We start from the raw sequence: 18,545 nt of genomic DNA on the forward strand, positions 1-18,545 counted from the left end.
CTGTACTTCTCCAGGCTGGACAGAGCCACCTCTCTCAGCTTTTCCTCACAAAAGAGATGCTTCAGTCCGTTCATCACCTAGTGGCCCTTTGCTGGACACCCTTCAGTAGCTCTCCAATTTGATTAAAAATGCTGAATCCTAGATAGCTCCCGTGTGCCGTGCGAGAGCAAACGCTGCTCCTACATACGCCGTAAGTGGGCGTGTTCCGGGCATACAGAGAAGGAGCCTCTGTCTCTTACAACACATTTCTCCGGAGAACGCCGGCAGAGCGCGGACATGCCTCTCACTGGGCAGCAGCGGGCACCGACCCGGCACGGAGAACTGCGTTCCACCGAGAACTGGCCTCCTCCAGAAGGAGAACTTCATGCGGCCGCACCGCCGCCGTGCCTGTCGCTAGGCGCCGGTTCTAGCGGCCCGCCCCGCCGTGCGACGGAAGCAGCCGCCTCAGGGGCGGGCGGAGGGAGGCGGAGCGGCCGAGGCTTCCGCCCGCCCGGCCCGTGGCGTCGTGAGGGAAGCGGGGGCGGCTTTTCGGGAACTCGCTGCGGAGATGGTGTCGCTGCTGCCGCGCATCGAGCGGCTCTCGTCGCGGGTGGTGCGGGTGCTGGGCTGCAACCCGGGGCCCATGACCCTGCAGGGCACCAACACCTACCTGGTGGGCACCGGGCACAGGTACCGACCCCGCTCGGGGAACGGGGCAGGGCACGGCCGGAGAGGCTCCGCTGTCCCGGCCCCGGCTGGGGACCGTGCGCTGCCTCCAGCTCCACAGGCCGCTACAGGCCTGATCCCAAATCCCTTAGTCTGCGTTAAAAAGAGAAGAAGTATACAGCGTTAAATTTTAGGGGTTAGTGCCCGGAGGCGGCTTGGGCGGGTGGGGTGTGGAGGTCTCGTCCGGGCGACCCTTGGGCCGAGGCCGGAATTCCGTGAGGGAAGCGGGCGTGTGCCTCTGGCCGCGCAGCTCCCCCGCGGTACCAAACTGGCCTCTGCCACTTACCAGGGAGCTGTAAATGTGTGGCCTACATTTATTACTTATCCCACTTTTTAAATTGTTATGCCACGGGGGTGGAATATCAGGAGGTAGAAGGTGGCGTCTGAATATGGAGAAATCCATTATTGCTAAATTTCCATCTGTTGGTTTATTTTATTAATATTACTTGGATGTCATGTGAACACTCCTTATTCTCTGGTGTGTGTTTCTCCCTCCTTTTTTATGGTCCGTGTGTAGAAGAGTCCTTATTGACACCGGAGAGCCAGCTATTCCTGAATATATCAGCTGTTTAAAGCAGGCACTGTCAGAGTTCAACATCGCGATTCAAGAAATTTTAGTGACACACTGGCATCGTGATCATACTGGTGGAATACCTGACATCTGCAAAAACATCCCAAATGGTAGGCTAGAGATTTCAGATATTGCTGATAATGTTAGATGCATGGCAAGAGAATTGAATGCTTCTGTGCAAATCAACTGGATTATTCTTGTGCAATTGCTATATAAACTACATGCAATGTCATGATTCTACTGCAGTGTGTAGATTGAGAGCAGTAAATAATCTGAATGTAATACATGTAGTACTACAGGCTTTCTTCAATACCTGTGCACACTTTCATAGTGATTTTTTTCTTATGTGTGCATAATGAAAACCTAGAGTACTATCAGCATGGTATTAAGAGATGTGAGAAAAAATGATACTGCTTCTGTTTTACTTAGACAGCAATGTTAAATTTATTGTTATTTTCACTTTTGTAAAAACAAGTAGCTTGAATTTTGAAAAAGAAATGTGCATAACTTTGGGATTCCTTACAGGAGCCTGTTAGCAGTTGCTGACAAATTCATAGGCCTCAGAGCAGGGAGGGAAAGCAGTAGAGCAGTCTGCAAATAAAGTCTGATCTAAAAATGTGTATTCCATGTTGATAAACAGTAAGAGACGTTTCTGTGTTGGTCTCTGAGAAGAGAATAAGCAGTATGGATGATGTGGTAATTCTTAATGTTGTTGGACTTTGTCACAAGCTTTGTCACAGGCTTAACTTTGCAAAGCTGCCAGGTGTTTATCTGCAACGAGGCCTGGGCACTACTGAAGACAGCAGCTGTCCTGGAGACGTGGGTATATTGGTGTCTTGGTGAGGATTTGGGGCTCACCAGCCTATCAATGGGGTCATAAAGACTAGCAAGAGATGTAAATGCTTTTCTGGTCTGCTATCTATAGCAGTTCCAGCCAAGGTGCTTGCATTTTTTGCACAGTTCAGAATGATAAAAGCTGAGAGAAGTTAAGGTCAAAAAGTTTTCATCCAGTTTTAGGCAAATGTTGAATGATGCTTCTGTGAATCATAAAGCAAAACGTGAGTGCAGAAATCTTAGTGGCATTGTAAAAACTTGGGAGAACTGGCTCATGAGCCAAGAAGGAACATTTGTAAAATATAATAATTACTGATCTTTATTAATTTCATTTGTGGTTTTTTTCCAACTTCAAATTTGTCACTGGTACAGAGTGCTGTATTCAGAATCAGTGGCTTTCACTGTTTAGTGCTTTTGGCTCTGGAATATGGTTGCTCTACAAATATAAAGTTACTTTACAGAATTTGTTGTTTCTATTTTATATACTGTATGATAATTAATAGTACTTATTCAAAAAGTAACCTGTCTGTGGAATTACCTTAGACAAATTCAAAACATCATTTTCTTTGCTTTCCTTTAATATTAGACTCAGAATATCGGATATGTAAGCTCCCTCGTGTCCCTCACTGTGAAGAGACAATAGAAGGAGGACATAAATACTTTTATCTTAAAGATGGAGATATGATACAGACAGAGGGAGCCACACTCAGGTAACCATGAATGTCTGCAAGTTCTTTTTTTTTCAGATTTCTGACATGTACATGTATCTTAATTTCTAATGATTGCAAATCCATACATCTAATCTTTTCAGCACTTATGCATGTAGACTTCCTGTCATGATCCAGCAGGGTATGTTAATACAAAGACATTGTTTTTGTGAATGAGAATTATCAGAAATTAGCCTTTGGATTTAGTCTTTGGACTCAGCAGAGAAGTTAACAGTATCTCCCTAGAAAAACACTTTCTCCAAGAAAATCAAATAGTGTTTTACATGCTTTCTCATCACTCTTACATGATTAGTTGCAATTAAAATTGTGAAAGTCTGGCTGGATTATTTAACATGCCTTTCTTTTTACTTTAAAAAGATTTCCCTAGGAGACTTTAAAACATTTAATACTTAAAATGTTAAATTTTAGACCTTGACCTTTAGACTTCTTGTAGGGTTCCAGTTTTGAAGGACTTCTTTCCATGGCACATACTGTTTATAATGTTAGTCTGAATGAGTGTGAAACAGAAAGCTACTGTGCCTCATGGAAGCACACACACAAAAAGGTCTGACCATTCTGTTTTCAGACTCCTTTCATTAACAAGGTTTTCTTTTTATAAGGATAAAGTTTTCTTGTTTTCCTCAGTTTAGATGGGAACTATATCCCACTTGTAGAATATTTCACTTGATTGATTGGAAGGAAAAAAACATTTAAAAAGAGAAGGGATGTATTTTGTCTAAAAGCATTTTATTTTACTAGTGTAAAAATATAAGTGAAAAGATTATTATATTGCATATGGAAGACTTTTCACTACCTTAAGTGGCCCATGTTTGAACAAAAATTTGGAGATGGAAAATAATTTCTTTAATTTCAATCCAAGTCAGTCAAGGATTAGCACATTTTGAAGTTTGGGGTTGCGGAGCAGCAGGCCTGGGCATGTTCTGTCTCAGACATTCTGACTTGCGACAGGGAAGTTGTGATTGGCAGGGAGAGTCCCCTGGAGGTGGGACAGCACGATCCTGAGGCAACTTCCTTTTCTGCCTTCAGATTCATGCCCTCATCAGTCCCCAGCCCAGCTCGGTGCCTGGAGAGCTCAAACAGCCTGGCTGTGGTGTTGTGGGAGCTGGGAGCTTGTTAAATGGTATTGCAAAAATACAGAGCTTGTAGCCAACACTTGTGAGAAGTTTGTTGTGACGATTGAGAGCTTTTTGAAGTGTGTCCTAGAAGTGAAGGGCTTCTGAGCCAACATTTCTGTGACCAAATAATGGGCTAGTTTGTACCAGAAAGAATGGGAGTTCCCAGACACACAGTCTGGTGTCCTTGTTGATCCTGGAGAGAATTTATAACAAACATCACAGGCCATGTGGGTGGGTTGTGATAGGGGTAGTGCAGTCAAACTTTATGGTTGATTAAAAGCAGGTATTCTCACCTGGGTTAATTTGGTATTCACTTTAGGGGTACTCTTGGACCTGCCACGGGTTGCAAACCAGCAGTATCTGCATGTTAAATTCCAGTTAGCAACCTTCAGGTTTTCAAGGTGTGCCACAGCAAGGGGGCAAGACACACCAGCAGCACCTCTCCACACACTGTCTGGCATTCTCTTTCTATTATTTTGTGTTAGTGGTTTGGCTTCCTGGTAAAATTTCATCAAGAACTGAAGGATACAGTTTCCTAAAGGTGAGCTAGAGCCCATTGATTTTGATGTTGCCTCCCCAGGGCGATGGCTCACCTGCTTTCTGCTGAGCTCAGTTTTCAGTAGGAGCTGGAAGTTGCATTGCATCAGATGATGCTGCACTTCTGGTCTCCCAGCCCTGCATCAACATGGATGGGAGCTGTTTAGCCTTGCCCTGTACAACACTCTTGGCACCAGCTCTCAGTTCCTGATCACTGCTTTGATGCATCTGCCATTAACAAGAAGATTCTAATGAATATCAGCAGTGATGCTCGTTGGAGTCATGTTATTTTCAGTCTGCATCAGCCTTGGCATAAAGCCCTTCTGCTTTTCGTTGTGAGAGGACACCCCAGTGCAGCTCCTTGGCAGCTCAGGATACCATACACTGTATCCATACCCACTGTGTCTTTGCTGTCTCTTTGCTGCTCATCCAAGCTGTGGGTCCTTACCATGCAGCTGTTTAAGGACCTGCACATAGAACAGCTGAAGGACCATGGTTCTTTGTATTTGACAGCTGTGTTCCACTGTGCTATGCGGCTTCCAGGGAAAAGTAAATTTTTGGAGATTGAGCTTTATCTGGGTCAGGTCCAGAGGTTTGTAGTTAATTTCTAAAAGAACAGATACCATCCTTGCCCTCCTTCCAAAGTACAGTGTCTATGTCAAGAACTTCACGTGTTTCAATCTGGAAATAACATGTCAATTTTATTTTTTGAGGCTTCAGAATCCAGCTCTCTATAACAGAAATTCCACATGGCTAGGTAGCTTCTTTAATGCACTTGTATTATGGTGTATCATGTAAGTAAAAGCATGTCAGAGATGATTGGTGTTCTCTACATTGTATGAGAAAATGGGTTGGGATTAGGCAAAGTGATACCTGCTTCCATGAACTTTTCAGCCCTTTTTGGTCAGTTTTTTCTGGCTCTTGTTATGGCTGCTTTGCAAGTGTATTATTTTACCATCATTTGTTCAGGCTTCAAAAATGAAGTATGTATGCTGTATGAAAAACATATGCTTTTTTGTTCTTTAAACAGAGTTTTATATACACCAGGACACACTGATGATCATATGATTTTACATCTAGAAGAAGAAAATGCTATATTTTCTGGTGACTGTATTTTAGGGGAAGGAACAACAGTAATAGAAGACCTGTCTGTTTACATGAAAACTTTGAAAAAGTTGTTAGAAATGAAACCAGATTTGATTTATCCAGGTAAGTGTTTTGAGGTTTAACTGCTTTCTTTTACTGTGTAATTTTTAAATATCTCCTCTTAAGAATTTGAGAACTATTATTACAATCAAACATCATTCCTGATGTAACAATTCAAGTTAATAAGCAACAAGCTAAGCAGACTTTGTCATGGTGGTTTGCAAAACTTGAAAATTTTCAGTGATAGATATCTTTCCTTTCTGAAATTTCTCCATTTGAGGGTCTTATCTTTCTGTGCACAGACTCCAGGGGCCAAAATATTTCACTGTTGGATTAGTACAGCAAATTTTATTTTCTTATATTACTCTGTCCCTGTGCTTCAGTGTTATCCTGGAAGAAATCTTTATCTTTTTTTCCTTTTCATCTCTACATACACTGTCAGTGTGAGTAACCTAGTAATGTTTTTTGAGAGAGCAGTATGTCCTTTGCAGTAAAGATTAATCACAAATTCATCTTGGAAAGCTGCAAAACTGTAAAGTGATTGTCTTAGTTAACAACTTTGGTTAAATTTGAACAAGAGCCAAAAGGCCAAAAATGTTCTAAAAATAAGTTGCCTATTAATTCAGTCTGTGGCTTTCCTTTAATTCTTTTCCTGTCTCTCCTCCAAACCTTGAGAATGCATTTACTTCTCATATATACCAGATGTCTGTTTGACAAAATTATGTTTTAAGAATTCATTGTGTAACTAAGGTTTAAGCTCCTCGTTTGCTTTTTTGGAGCTACATCTCAGGATTTTTTCTGACTTTTTCTGTTTCATCTTCAACTTGTCATTGCAAGCTACTGTATCTCCATTCTCAGTTGTGCCTTGTTCCATTAGCCATCTATGTTTAGCCTGTCTTGTGTTTCTCTTAAAATACTTTGTTTGAAGTATGTGTCCTGTAAGATCTAGGCATAAAAATGCTGTTTAAGAGCAATATTCTTACATATTCCATAGATGTGGAGGTTGATGTAGACAGAATAGCGACTTGGTCATATTTATTGACTTCACTATTGTTAAAACAAACAAATTTGTAGCCTCCAGAATCTCAGTCAAATGTTTTACTTTCTTTCTTTCTTAATACCTGAAAAACGCAGTCTGTTCCTCTAACTGAATTTCTGCCTTCCAAAACCCCATATATGCCAAATTCTGTTTGGTTTATAAATTTTATCTGTTGTATTTCACTCTGTTCCTAATGGTTATGTATCTAGATTACATATTCACCAAGATTGAACATCTGTGCTCTTTATTTCTAAGTGTTTGCTGCTGTTTTAACTGTGTTTATACTGGATTTGCAATTGGGAACCAGTCTGACATTGTACATTTTCAGTGATGATAGCTGAGTATTGAGATGGTTTGGAACTGATTTCCTTTTTTCATCCATGCACCACAAAATGTACATGCAGTTGTGCAGAAGGTGCTGTTGCCCAATCAGAGCAATTGTTGATACTGTTGGGTATAATTAGAGCAGTAGTTTGCTTTACCCATGTGTTCTATATAAGCCAAGCACCCTGTGGTGCAATATCAGGTCGTTGTAATTCTTGAACTGTTCCTCTTTCCCTCACCCATGCTTTAGCACTCATATGGTAGCTTCAGAATTGCTTGAAATTTTGTAACAAACTAACTGCTGGCTACCTGAGAGTAGATGAATTTGTCAGTCCTTCCCCTTCCATGTTTCTTTTTTAATTTAATGTGAGCAGGATGTGGGCACAACACTCATGATATCTAATTACAGATAATATTTTATGAGAATCCTTGGACAAGAAAAGGGCATTTTAGTCAGCAGAGGGCTCCCTATCCTGTAATAATGAACCATGTTCCTTGGTAATACAGAAAAAAATGGGACTGGAATAAGAAATCTGTGGAAGAATTCATGAGCCAATTGTTCACTTCTGTCCTTTGTGCTGTAATTTAAAATAAGAGAATCTCACATTTCACAGTGTTATGAGGAAATAATATGAATCTGTTTGATAATAAAGCTTAATTCATGGAAAGACAGTCCTATTTTGAGAGTGCTTTTCATATGCTGAGAAACATTTCACATTTATTCAAATAATAATCCATTTATTCATTAATAAATAAATAACTGTGTTGCTGTCCCCAAAAATGATGGATGGGCAAGTTCCACATCTGGATTTAGTCCCAGGCTTTCTGAGATCATTTTAATGTACCTACATGCATACACACCAGCTATGGATCAGATGATGTGATGGATATGCAGTCCTTTAACTTTGCAAAATGTGGCTTCCATTTCAGGTTCTGACATTGGTCTCTACATAGACATGTAGTCTAAGTCACTGAAATCACTTGGAGGAGCAGGGGCAGGTTTTAAGAATGCCATGTGATTCCATGTGCAACCCTTCATTTTGATTACTTTACTGGGACTTCTGTCATTAGAGAATGCAAGAGAATAGACAGTTAACAGTCTCTGCTTTGTATATCTTGCTATGTGTTCTCTAAATTTGAAGTTTTGGGTGTATAAATGGTAACAGTAGAGATACTGTTATACTTGTAATTTATTTTGTAAGGAAAAATAGCTTCATATTAAGTATGTTTGAAATCATTAAATATAAATGTATATGCCAGTATAGTTTTGTATTTACACGTTATATATCTGATATTTATAATACTTATTTAAACAAGGTAAGTTTCAATGTATGCTTAATAATTTCAAATGTGCTGAATTGTGTAAGTTATGTATAAATATTTTAACTTGCAGAGGGATAGATTCCTTTGACACTTTAGTTCAAAACATGAAAAATCAGTTGCTCTTTTTCTATAAGCTGCCTGTCCTCAGGCAAAATAAGCTTTAATTTTAAAAGCTTAAAACCTAGAAACCAATCTAATCAGTAAACCCAAAAGTAAAAGTAAAGAATGGTTGATTTTTTAAACAGTTAGAAAACCTCAAAAGAAACTGATTTTGATGATACCAAATACTTCTAAAAGAAAGCTATGGTTGTTTACAGTAGTTTCTTTTCTACTAATTTTATAAATTACTTCGAGTTTACACTCAGAGGGCAGAGCTGGAAGTTGTTGCTGCTTCTTCAGGTGAGTTGTACAGGCGAAGAAATAGGAAACTTTGCTATAAAAAGCATGTGATGAATATTTGTGCGAGTCAGTTCCTCTATAAGTAACACAATAAGTTTAATTTCTGTGCATGTAGCTCTCATGGCTGAGCAATATTTTCTCTGTCGCTTTAATGTACCATGAGACAGTATTTGATTTTTCATAAAGGTTGGTGCTTTACCAATTAAGCCTTTTCATAATGTGATTGAAAGGCCTATCAGTAAGTTGAACATTTCTGATCTGCCACAGTCAGTCCAGGAAAACGTGTGTTCTGGTTATGAACCAGCCAGACATAAAGTGATCCACCTATAACTTCCCTGTGCCTTCAGTTTGTTCTGCCTTGACACATTCTGACTGTCTCACTTACATGTCTTGTATTAATTTTTTTTATCATACTGATGACAGTGTTTTTAAAGGCATAAAGTACAGTGTGTGAATCACTTTTGAAGATTTGTTCAGGAAAATAACCTGTCACAATTAAAGATGTCACCTTGGTGTTTGCCCCAACAGGACAGTAGTACCTGAGTCCTTTGCATCAGCCATTGTTTTTCAAAGGCCAGTATCAGTTTAAATCATTAGTATCAATGTCCTTTGGGGAGAGGAAGACAGGCAGAGATAATACAATAATCTGATGCTCATCTTTTAAATCTGTTCGGCAGTGAACTCCTTTCCTTTTCTCTAATGGCCTAAAGTAGTCTTCCCTTGCTTTCCTTATTCCACCTCAAGTATTCCCTTTTCCCCGCTCAGACTTTTAATATCCTAATTCTTCCTTTCCATCTTAATGCTTTGCAGATGCAGACTGTAATTCAGACATTCAAACCTTTTTCTCATGACTTTTAAATCTCCTAGAGTTTACATAAGAATGTTTCAATTATTCAATAGTGTACTTAATTGCAAATGTAAGTAATAGTGCTCTGGTACATGTGTTTTGATTTTTAGGTCATGGCCCAGTAGTACGTGATGCAAATACTAGAATCCAAAACTACATCTCTCACCGACTTGCACGTGAACAGCAAATTGTGAATGTTTTCCAGAAGAATACTGGGAAATCATATACATCCTCAGAGCTTGTAAAGACAGTATACAAGGTAATTGTTGATTAAAAGGTTTTAGATCAAACTAACAAAAATGTAGGTTAGGTTCATAAAACTTGTATGTAACAATGTTGGTTTTTAAATTAAAATCATGGTGGCTTTTTAAACTGGATAAAAAATATTTCTGCCTGCTCAGAGTTCACTTACGACTTTGCCTTTAAATTGTCTTGTTTAAGCATTTAATTGGAGTGAGGCCCACATGATTCTTACCAACTTATTTAGCCATCCAGATCTTATGCACTGTTTCATAAGACTAAGCAAAAATAAAATTGTTGTTCTTGGTTCGAAGTGAAAAGCATGACGTGACTGTTGGTTGTGAATTTCCCAAAGTGTATTTGGAGCCTCCTGAAGAATGGTTGAAAACTTGGAGTTCTTGATTTATCAGTCTGAAGGAGGCTACAAGTGAGCTGCAGTTCCACAGCTCAGATATTGGATAGCTTGGATGTGTCATTAGACTGGTGTAACAATACTTTGTTGCTGCTTTGTCATCCTTCATGTAACCTCTGCAATTTTTCCCTGTGGTGTGGGGTTGCCCTCCATCAAGCAGAGATAAGAAGTACAGTATTTCTGCTTTGGAGGAAGATGTTAAAGTTGCCAGTGTGGCTGTGGCTTGCGAACAGGTCTGTAACAGCTTCACAGCGTGTTTTTCATATTCTGCTGATACCCAGTTTCCAGAAGAATGACTGCATCACAGTGAACATTTTGCAGTGCTGATGTACCATTACCTATGGCCATTCTGTTTCTGCAGTTCTCCTGCCTGATCCACTAGGTTTTCAGTACAGAGCCATTCTCGTGTTTCTGTAAATCACAAACCACTTGTCCTGTCTAAATAAGAAATTTTTCAGTGATATTACAGCTTTACATTAGAAAAGGAAGTATATGCTTTCAAAGTATTCTCAAGGTTCACAATTTATTTAACTATTTTTCTAGTGAATTTTCCTGGCACACAGATTATTTGAAGGAGTTTTTAATTTTCAAAAAGGAAAAGAAAAGCTTTATCTTTAGGCTGATAGAACTGGAGAGGGGGATTTTGAGCAGTCATCATACAATCATAGAATGGCTTGGGTTGGAAGGGACTTTGAAGGTCAGCAATTTCCATCCCTCCTGTCATGGGCAGACACCTTCCACAAGACCAGGTTGCTCAAAGCCCCACCTGCCTTGTCCTTGAGTCCTTCTAGGGATGGGGCATCCACGGCTTTTCTGGGCAACAGATGTTACTGCTTTTTACATAATGAGCATTGAAGAATTGTAAGAGGTATTTTGTCCTCCTGAAGCTGTTACATTTTTTACTTGTTGCTACAGGATATTTAAACCTATGCAAATGTTGTCATGGGGATAGAAGTGATAGATGTGGAGAAATGCATCATAAATTTGTCTTTAAAAATACTCAGCTACGCTGACAACCCAGGGCAGACCAAGCTCAGAAGAGGAGTCTTCTTAGTGCTGGCCCAAGTTTTCATCGTACAAACGGATAATGCAAAAAAAAAAAAAGAACCAAGTAAACAAAAATGTGTTGTTAGACTACTCATTTATTTAACTGGTGTAAAATTGATTTACTCATCTTAGTTGCCTGTTGTTACATAACTAACTGAATGTTCCCATACAAATTCAGAAGAGGAAAATCTGTGGTAATAAACCATGGGGTCCATGTATTGAAAAAATAATTGATTTATATTTAAACAAATACAAAATGCTTTTTTTTTGATCCCACTAGGAAATCCCTGAAAATTTACTTCCAGCAGCAGAACGTAACCTCCTAGTCCACTTGAAGAAGCTGGAAAAAGAAGGAAAAGTGTGTAAGTTGTGGTTGGAGGGTAGAAGGAGGGTCATTTTCATTTTGATGCTTTATGCACTATTTCTCACGTTATTTTAGTGCATTATTTTGAAGGGGGAAAAATGCAATTTTTTTCGCAGTGCCTGTCCATCAGACAAAGTGAAGTAGAATAATATAGAGGGTGGTTATACAGTATTTACAAAGTTTTACAAATATTTTTTAAAGTATTTGAGAGCTTAGAGCTCAGATTACTGCAATGCATATACCTTTAAAATTATTTATAACATACCATAGAATACATTCCTAATGCTAACTTTTATACCTTCCTGTATTTTCTGAAATTCACACCTAAACAGGCATTTATGTAGCATTTTATGGGTTTACATTGAAGTTTCTGCCCATGCTAAATATTTTGCATATTTTTGTGTGTATAGAGGTGGTTAAAATCATGCAGTGTAAATGTTTGCAACTTCTGATTAGTACAGGACCTAAGTAGAGCTGCTGTATTTAGTTTACTGTTTCTACATTGTGCCTTTACTCTTAGTGAACAAGGTGAAGTATTCTATTTCTGTAATGGCATGTGCATATGGAAATGCTACTCAGCCAAAGCTCAGGAAAATATTTCTTCCTGTACAATACATAATTGCAGTCAGGACTGTCTATTTATAAGTAAATAATTACATGAATTTACAGCTGTTGCAGATCTTCAGCATTTACCAACCTGAATAACAACATGAAATTAGTGTATTTTTTTCAACTTAGACCTTCTGTTTATCTTACTGATAGAATGGCTACTAGGTACTAACTGAACAGTTGAGACTGAATTTTTGGAATAATAATAACAACTTGCTTTTTATTCAAAGAAAATAGACTAGAGTCACATGAATGCAGTTATTACTGAAGTTCAGCAAATGTTCTCTTTGGGGTTATTTTATGCAGAATGCCATAGAAACTTTACCAGCATGGTACTTGCTGCACCAGCTTTTAAATATTGTCTCAGTTCTTGGTTATTAACATACATGATTGACCTATACATTGCTCCAATTTTGTGCCACCAGATTCATCAAGGGCATGAGGTGCTCTTGACTGTTTATCCCTTTTCACTCTTAAAGTAGTTCAAGCAACAACATTTTCTGCTGGGATCCAGTAGTGGATAAATTACCTTTCTCTTTAAAGGTAGTCTTCCCTGCAAGAGAACCTGCATTTTGCATGCCCAGGAAATAATCTGGTTGAGTGAGCTACTGACTTAAGGGTTTGTTTTCTCAAAACCACCCTTTTCATGTTTACTGAACAAAAATAACTGAGTTTTTCTCCAAAATCACATTTTTAGTTTTGATGAGAGAGCAGATACAGTCATGTATCTTCTCACAAAGTATAAACTTGAAATGATTAGAAAGGTTAAATAACTAGAGGAGAGGCTATTCAGAATAAATGTTGGGACTCTGTTACTCCAGGCCCTTGATTCAGATGTGTATCTTGCTTTCCTGGAAGCATGAGATGTGCACTTTGAATTTTGTTTCGTTTTTTAAACTTGAATTTGTGCTCACAGAGGAGGTGAGAGGCAATCTCATTGGAGCACTTGGGGTTGCTGAATTTCTAAATACAAGCTTAGGCCCAGACCTGTGGTAAATGCTTAACATCACGTGACCTTTGCCCATTTTTTCAGTTCAAATTAAGGGCATCTGTTAGGGAAGACTGAGTCTGTTGATTCTGAGCATGTAGCATACAAATGCTTGTGTATTCATGGTACTTGCTCATTTGATTTTAATATCCTTTGATGCCCTCTCCACGTACTCCCAGACCTTGCAGCATCTCAAGTTTTCTTCTTGTTATGGAAGACTTGAGCTGTAGACATAACACTGTCTTGCTTAATTTTCTCAAAACGTTTTTCCAAAGGAACATCTTGTCAGTATCAATAATGAATGTGACAGGCATATAACAACCTTACAAGTGAGTTGCTCACTGCAAATGATGGCCATATGCTGCCTGCTGCAGTCATTAATTAATCACTTAATACTAGGGATTGTGGATTTTGTTGGTACGTAACTGTTATAACTGCAATTGGGAGTGACACTGCCTCTTACTTAAAACAGAAATGTTGCTCTTCCTACTCAAAACAAAAATAATGTCTTGCAAGGAGGATTGTGGCGCGATGTGCCCATGTAAGCTTTATCCCGTGGTTGGATATCAATAATTTGGTCATTGTTTCACATCATAGCTGATGAAGAGATAAAAACAATTTGGCAGCACAGACTTGTTTTTATCTAAAGGCTATAAATTTCAGAAAATGCAACAAGTCCTCAGTTTTCTTAATATCTAGAAAGTTTAATATACCAAACTTTAACTAATTAGAGGGTTATTAAAACCTTTTTATTAATCACTCTTTATACTGCTAGGTTACATTGTGAAACAGTTAATGTTTATCACCTTCAATTAAAACTGAACACTGGCATGAAGGGAAGTATTTCATTAGTTTTAATAAAAAAATGTCTTGTGTAGACATACATATGCAAGTACAGGTTAAGTTTGGGATAATCTAATGTTTATAAATAAAATCATAGTTTTGTTTTGTGACTAATTTTGTTTCTTTTTCTTAACAGTACGTGATGAAACTCCCACCTTCAGATGGAAAAACAATTTATAAGTTAGGCAAGATTGCTCAGGAATGTATATAATCTGCACAGTTGCTGTATGAAGAATCATAACAATGAGCTGGGACTATATATAAAATAAAAACTAATTTTTGCTTATTTTTAAAAAAAGTGTTAATTTTAAAATAATGTTACAGTAAGTTAACTTATGTTTTTCACATTCTACTGTATTGGAATTTCAAAAATACCCTTGTGGGTAGGTACTGAGTTAATAAAATGGAATGAGGGTGAAAAATTCAATCTTACCTCTCTTACAAAATGTTGAGTTTTGTCATTGGTGGCAGAAGACAAATAGCAAGGTCTTACAAACTTAATATTATAATATCTTAAAGTAATATTATAAACTTAATAAATAAATATATAAAAGAAATCTCTAGTAAAAAAACAGAAAATATGTTATTCTAAACCTGGTTTCACCTGCTTGTGCTTCTCAAAAAGTGATTTTCCAATAAGTCATCTGTACATTCCAAAAAAACAAGTTTTTGCTAACAGGTAGAAATACTGGGGTTTATGTTCCTTTTCTAATTCAGCTGACTGTACTCATCTTCACTGGTTGCTCAGTGCAATCAGTTTTAACAAACACTGAAAGTAATTTCAGGCTTTTGGGTTTTTTGGTGGAAACACCATTTCTATGGAATTCATTCAAAGGATTCATTAATTTTAACTAACGAGTGTCAAAAAATACACAGAGTTGGAGCAGACTCTTAAATTCATTATAAGATTCTGCAAAAATGTGATTAGAAAGCTGTATAAATTGAGATATGTATTACATGCCATATGAAGTTAACCGTGTCTGCGATACCATGGCTAACAATCTTCAATCAAGTTTTGCTGCTAATCCAGTTAAAGTAGAATTTTTAAGTAAAAGGTTGTATTTGGTTGTAAGATACTGTACAGTGATATTAAAATATGTTTGGAGATTAATTTAAACTGCAAATTCAGTTCTCTGTGAACCTTACACTTGCAGAATAGTACATAAATATTTGCATTACTTTGTGTATTCAAAGTGTGTGACATTTGACAATATATATATTTCTTATAATATTGTTCAGCCTTAAAAAACAAAAGCAGATCTGAGATGTTTGAAAATATCAAGGACAAATATATGTCCTTGAAAACCTTTCACTATTCAATCCTGTACCCTCATTTGTGACATATGGATACATATTTGGATACTTGAGTTATGTCTTAATAGTTGACATTACTTTATGAAGCTGAATGCATTTGTTCTGATCAGCTGAGACAAATCCAACACAAGAATACTTACAGGAATAGCAGCCCCAAACTGAAATCATATTCTGAAGTAGTGGGCAGACTCCTGAAGAAGGGCAATAATTATTATTTTTTGCTAAAATGATGCTTCTTGCAAACTTCACTGATCTGAAATTGGGCCACATCATGATACATGCTCATTTTTAACTTTTTCTGCAGTGCCATTTTGAGGTCTTTATCAGGTCTCTTAGGTTTCCTTCCTATTGTATTTTCTGTTTACTTACATTTTTCCAGACACTTTTTATCCCTTCCTCCCACAAACTTTTTTTTCTTCAATTCCTTTTGGAATAATTACTCATTTTTCATATGAACTTCTTTCCATTAATAACTAGTTTTCCTGTAGCTATTCCATGAATTTATAGTTACCTTTTCCATTGTTAGGTAGAAAAACATAATTATCACTGCTTTATTGAAAAAGATTCACATGCTCTGAATGGTGTCATTTTGCTTGAAGAAAACAGAAATATGAGTGAAATGACAGTTTTCTGTCATGAGGTCTGAGAACCTAAGACAGCAGGAAACTGCTATGAAGAGGTGATGTCTCGTTACCTTTCTGAGCTAAAGAAAAAATCTAATGGCACTTAACGCTTTTCTTCTGTTTTACTATAAATTTTGAAATACATGGAAATGGCTTTAGAATGCACTTAAACAATTATTGGAATTTGCAGGCGGTGAAGAAAGCAAGAGGATACAAATAGAAAACTCAATTTTCCATTGCTGTGCTGCAGCAAATGCCTGACATCTTCAAAAACAATAAAACAAGGAAAAAGGCTGTTTAACCAGAAAAGTCATTAATGATTGTGTATGGTGTCTTTGGAATATTAAGAGCAGAAATTGCACTGTTACTGAGATATACATATAATAAAGGATACTTGGCTATGGCATCTTGAAGAAGTCTCTAGGCTCCTTGTTGATTATGTCCAATTGAGTGTTTATTTTTAACAGGTGACAATGTAAGATATGCCATATGTATAAAAATGGAGATTAGCCCATTCACATCGCTCATGTGAACGTGTTCATCCGTGCAGAACGCATTAAAGTTACAAATAAAAAGAGGGGAGGGAGCTATTTCTGTCGTAGCAGGTTAGAAGGGCTAATAGCAGTTACTGGGATAACTTTCTAAAGAGCTGGGGTCAGAAGGAAGCACAAACCGTGTTTCCAGCCTCCCTGCCAGCTGATTTCAAGATCCTGTCCTGAGAGGCAACATCACTTATCACATTTAAGTCCTAACATTTGATGTAGGTATCATCTTTTTGAAGTTTTCCACTCTGTTCCTTGCTGCATTGCTTATTTATATTTGTTTTAAAATGTTCTTGGTTCTGTCTCTAAGCATGTTTCATGACACGTAAATTCAGGAGAGGTTCCCAAACAGAAAGCTGTTTGTGCCTTGTGACTGTGGGTGTCACGATAGGCTTCCTGCCAAAGTCTCCACGATCTTGCCACCTGAAACATTGTATTTGGTTTGGCTGGCAAGGTTTTGGGACACACACATGCACTTAATGGTGCCTTCTGTGATAAGATGCTAGAAACCCCCTCTGACCCAGATTGTAGGGAACTTCCTAAATAATGTAATCATTTTGAAGCCTAGTGTTGGAAAATATGGATGTCTGGAAATAAACCTGGCAAACACAGACCAGCCACCCATGATAAGCAGCAGACTGAGGGCTGCTTCCACATCCCACTTCGCCTAAAGTGCTGTATCAAATTTCATGTGGCAGGAGACTCCTGATGAAAGGAAGGTATGGAGACTTGAGGTGAGCCTTGTTTTCCAACAGGTTGCCTTATTTTCCATTTCAGTGTAGCAGTTCACAGTGTACCATCAGGACAAACAGCCAAGCTGAAACCGAGGGCCTGTGTGACAGGATATCTAGCCTGGCAGTTGAGGCACTTGCTGATTAAAGCTTGAGGAAAACATGTCTTGTCCTAGTTAAGTCCTGTTTGTTGTGTTCTGTGGGGATGAGATGACCTGATTTAAGTCTGAGGTGGGAAATAGATGCAAACTTATATTGCAAAAAGGAGTCCAATTTTTATTCCAACCCAGTGTATTTCACAGGTACATTATGTTCCATCCGTGGTTATACTGTATGGAGTCAGGGATACACTTTCACATTGTTCGTATTGAAATAATGTCCTGCTTACTTTACACAATACTGGTACAGTCAGGGGCTTAAGGCATTTCTAGAATACAAAACATCTTGGGACTAAAATATGAATGCTTCTTCTGTTTAAACTTTAAAAAAACCAGCTGTGAAGGAAAATTTTTCTGTAGCTTTTTCTATATTTTTAGGTGTCCTAGATCATCCCCAGACACCAAATATAGCTGTCTTGTTATAAATTCATAGAAAACCTGTGAGCATCTACACAGCTGATGAAGGTGTTTCATAGCTGAAAAGCCTGGTCTTACACTGATAATTCTGTTCCACAAGTCACTGCTCCATACAGTTGGAAGAAATCAACCTGTTTAAAAGAGCTCACAGAATGAATTTGGTGCACACTCAGTTCTGGCAAAGCAAAGCAATACCAAATAGCTACACCTCAATTTCTTGCCCTGTATTAATTCAGAAGCTGCCGGCAGCAAAAGCCATTCTGACAACATTAAATTTCAGCTATAAATTAATCTGTTTCTTTATCTTTTTTTCCATATATCCACTGGGAGTATCTACCTATCAGAAGCCTTAATAAATAAAGATAGCGTGAATTTAGCGAGGGTTGAAGGACCGCTGAATTCAGCCTGGATCAGCGCCGCATCAGCGTTGATTTCTCAGAACTTTTCATTCATCGTTTTAACCTGACAAGAGCCTTCTGTTACTCGGTTGGGGTTTTTTGTTTTTGTTTTTTTTTTTTTTAATCCGCGTCTAGCTTTTCTGTCTCTTCGCTCTGTACTTCCCGGTTAGTTTCCTTCCGTCTGCTCTCTTGGAATTGTTACTGTTCCTGTTCTTTCTGGCTACACAGTACCGTGTGGCAGAGTGGCGGCGGGAGGTCCTGACCCCGCACCGTGCGGCTGCCGCTCGGTCG

The 18,545-nt window shown here is 38.2% G+C and overlaps 1 protein-coding gene across 2 annotated transcripts; it reads left to right on the plus strand.

Moving 5' to 3' along the window:
- Positions 1-454: 454 nt before the first annotated feature.
- Positions 455-16,424, plus strand: LACTB2 (lactamase beta 2). Of its 2 annotated transcripts, none has more exons than XM_063392733.1 (7): positions 455-669; positions 1,223-1,386; positions 2,697-2,820; positions 5,521-5,699; positions 9,679-9,827; positions 11,548-11,625; positions 14,208-16,424. In XM_063392733.1, exons 1-7 carry the CDS (start codon positions 548-550, stop codon positions 14,280-14,282), a joined length of 891 nt encoding a protein of 296 aa, XP_063248803.1. In that variant the 5' UTR covers positions 455-547; the 3' UTR covers positions 14,283-16,424. The 2 variants fall into 2 exon arrangements, with proteins under 2 accessions (XP_063248803.1, XP_063248794.1); XM_063392724.1 differs by having other exon boundaries at positions 457-669; positions 11,548-11,629.
- The last annotated feature ends 2,121 nt before the right edge of the window (positions 16,425-18,545 follow it).

This window comes from Prinia subflava, chromosome 1 (genome assembly GCF_021018805.1).
Source record: "Prinia subflava isolate CZ2003 ecotype Zambia chromosome 1, Cam_Psub_1.2, whole genome shotgun sequence".
NCBI classification, from domain to species: domain Eukaryota; kingdom Metazoa; phylum Chordata; class Aves; order Passeriformes; family Cisticolidae; genus Prinia; species Prinia subflava.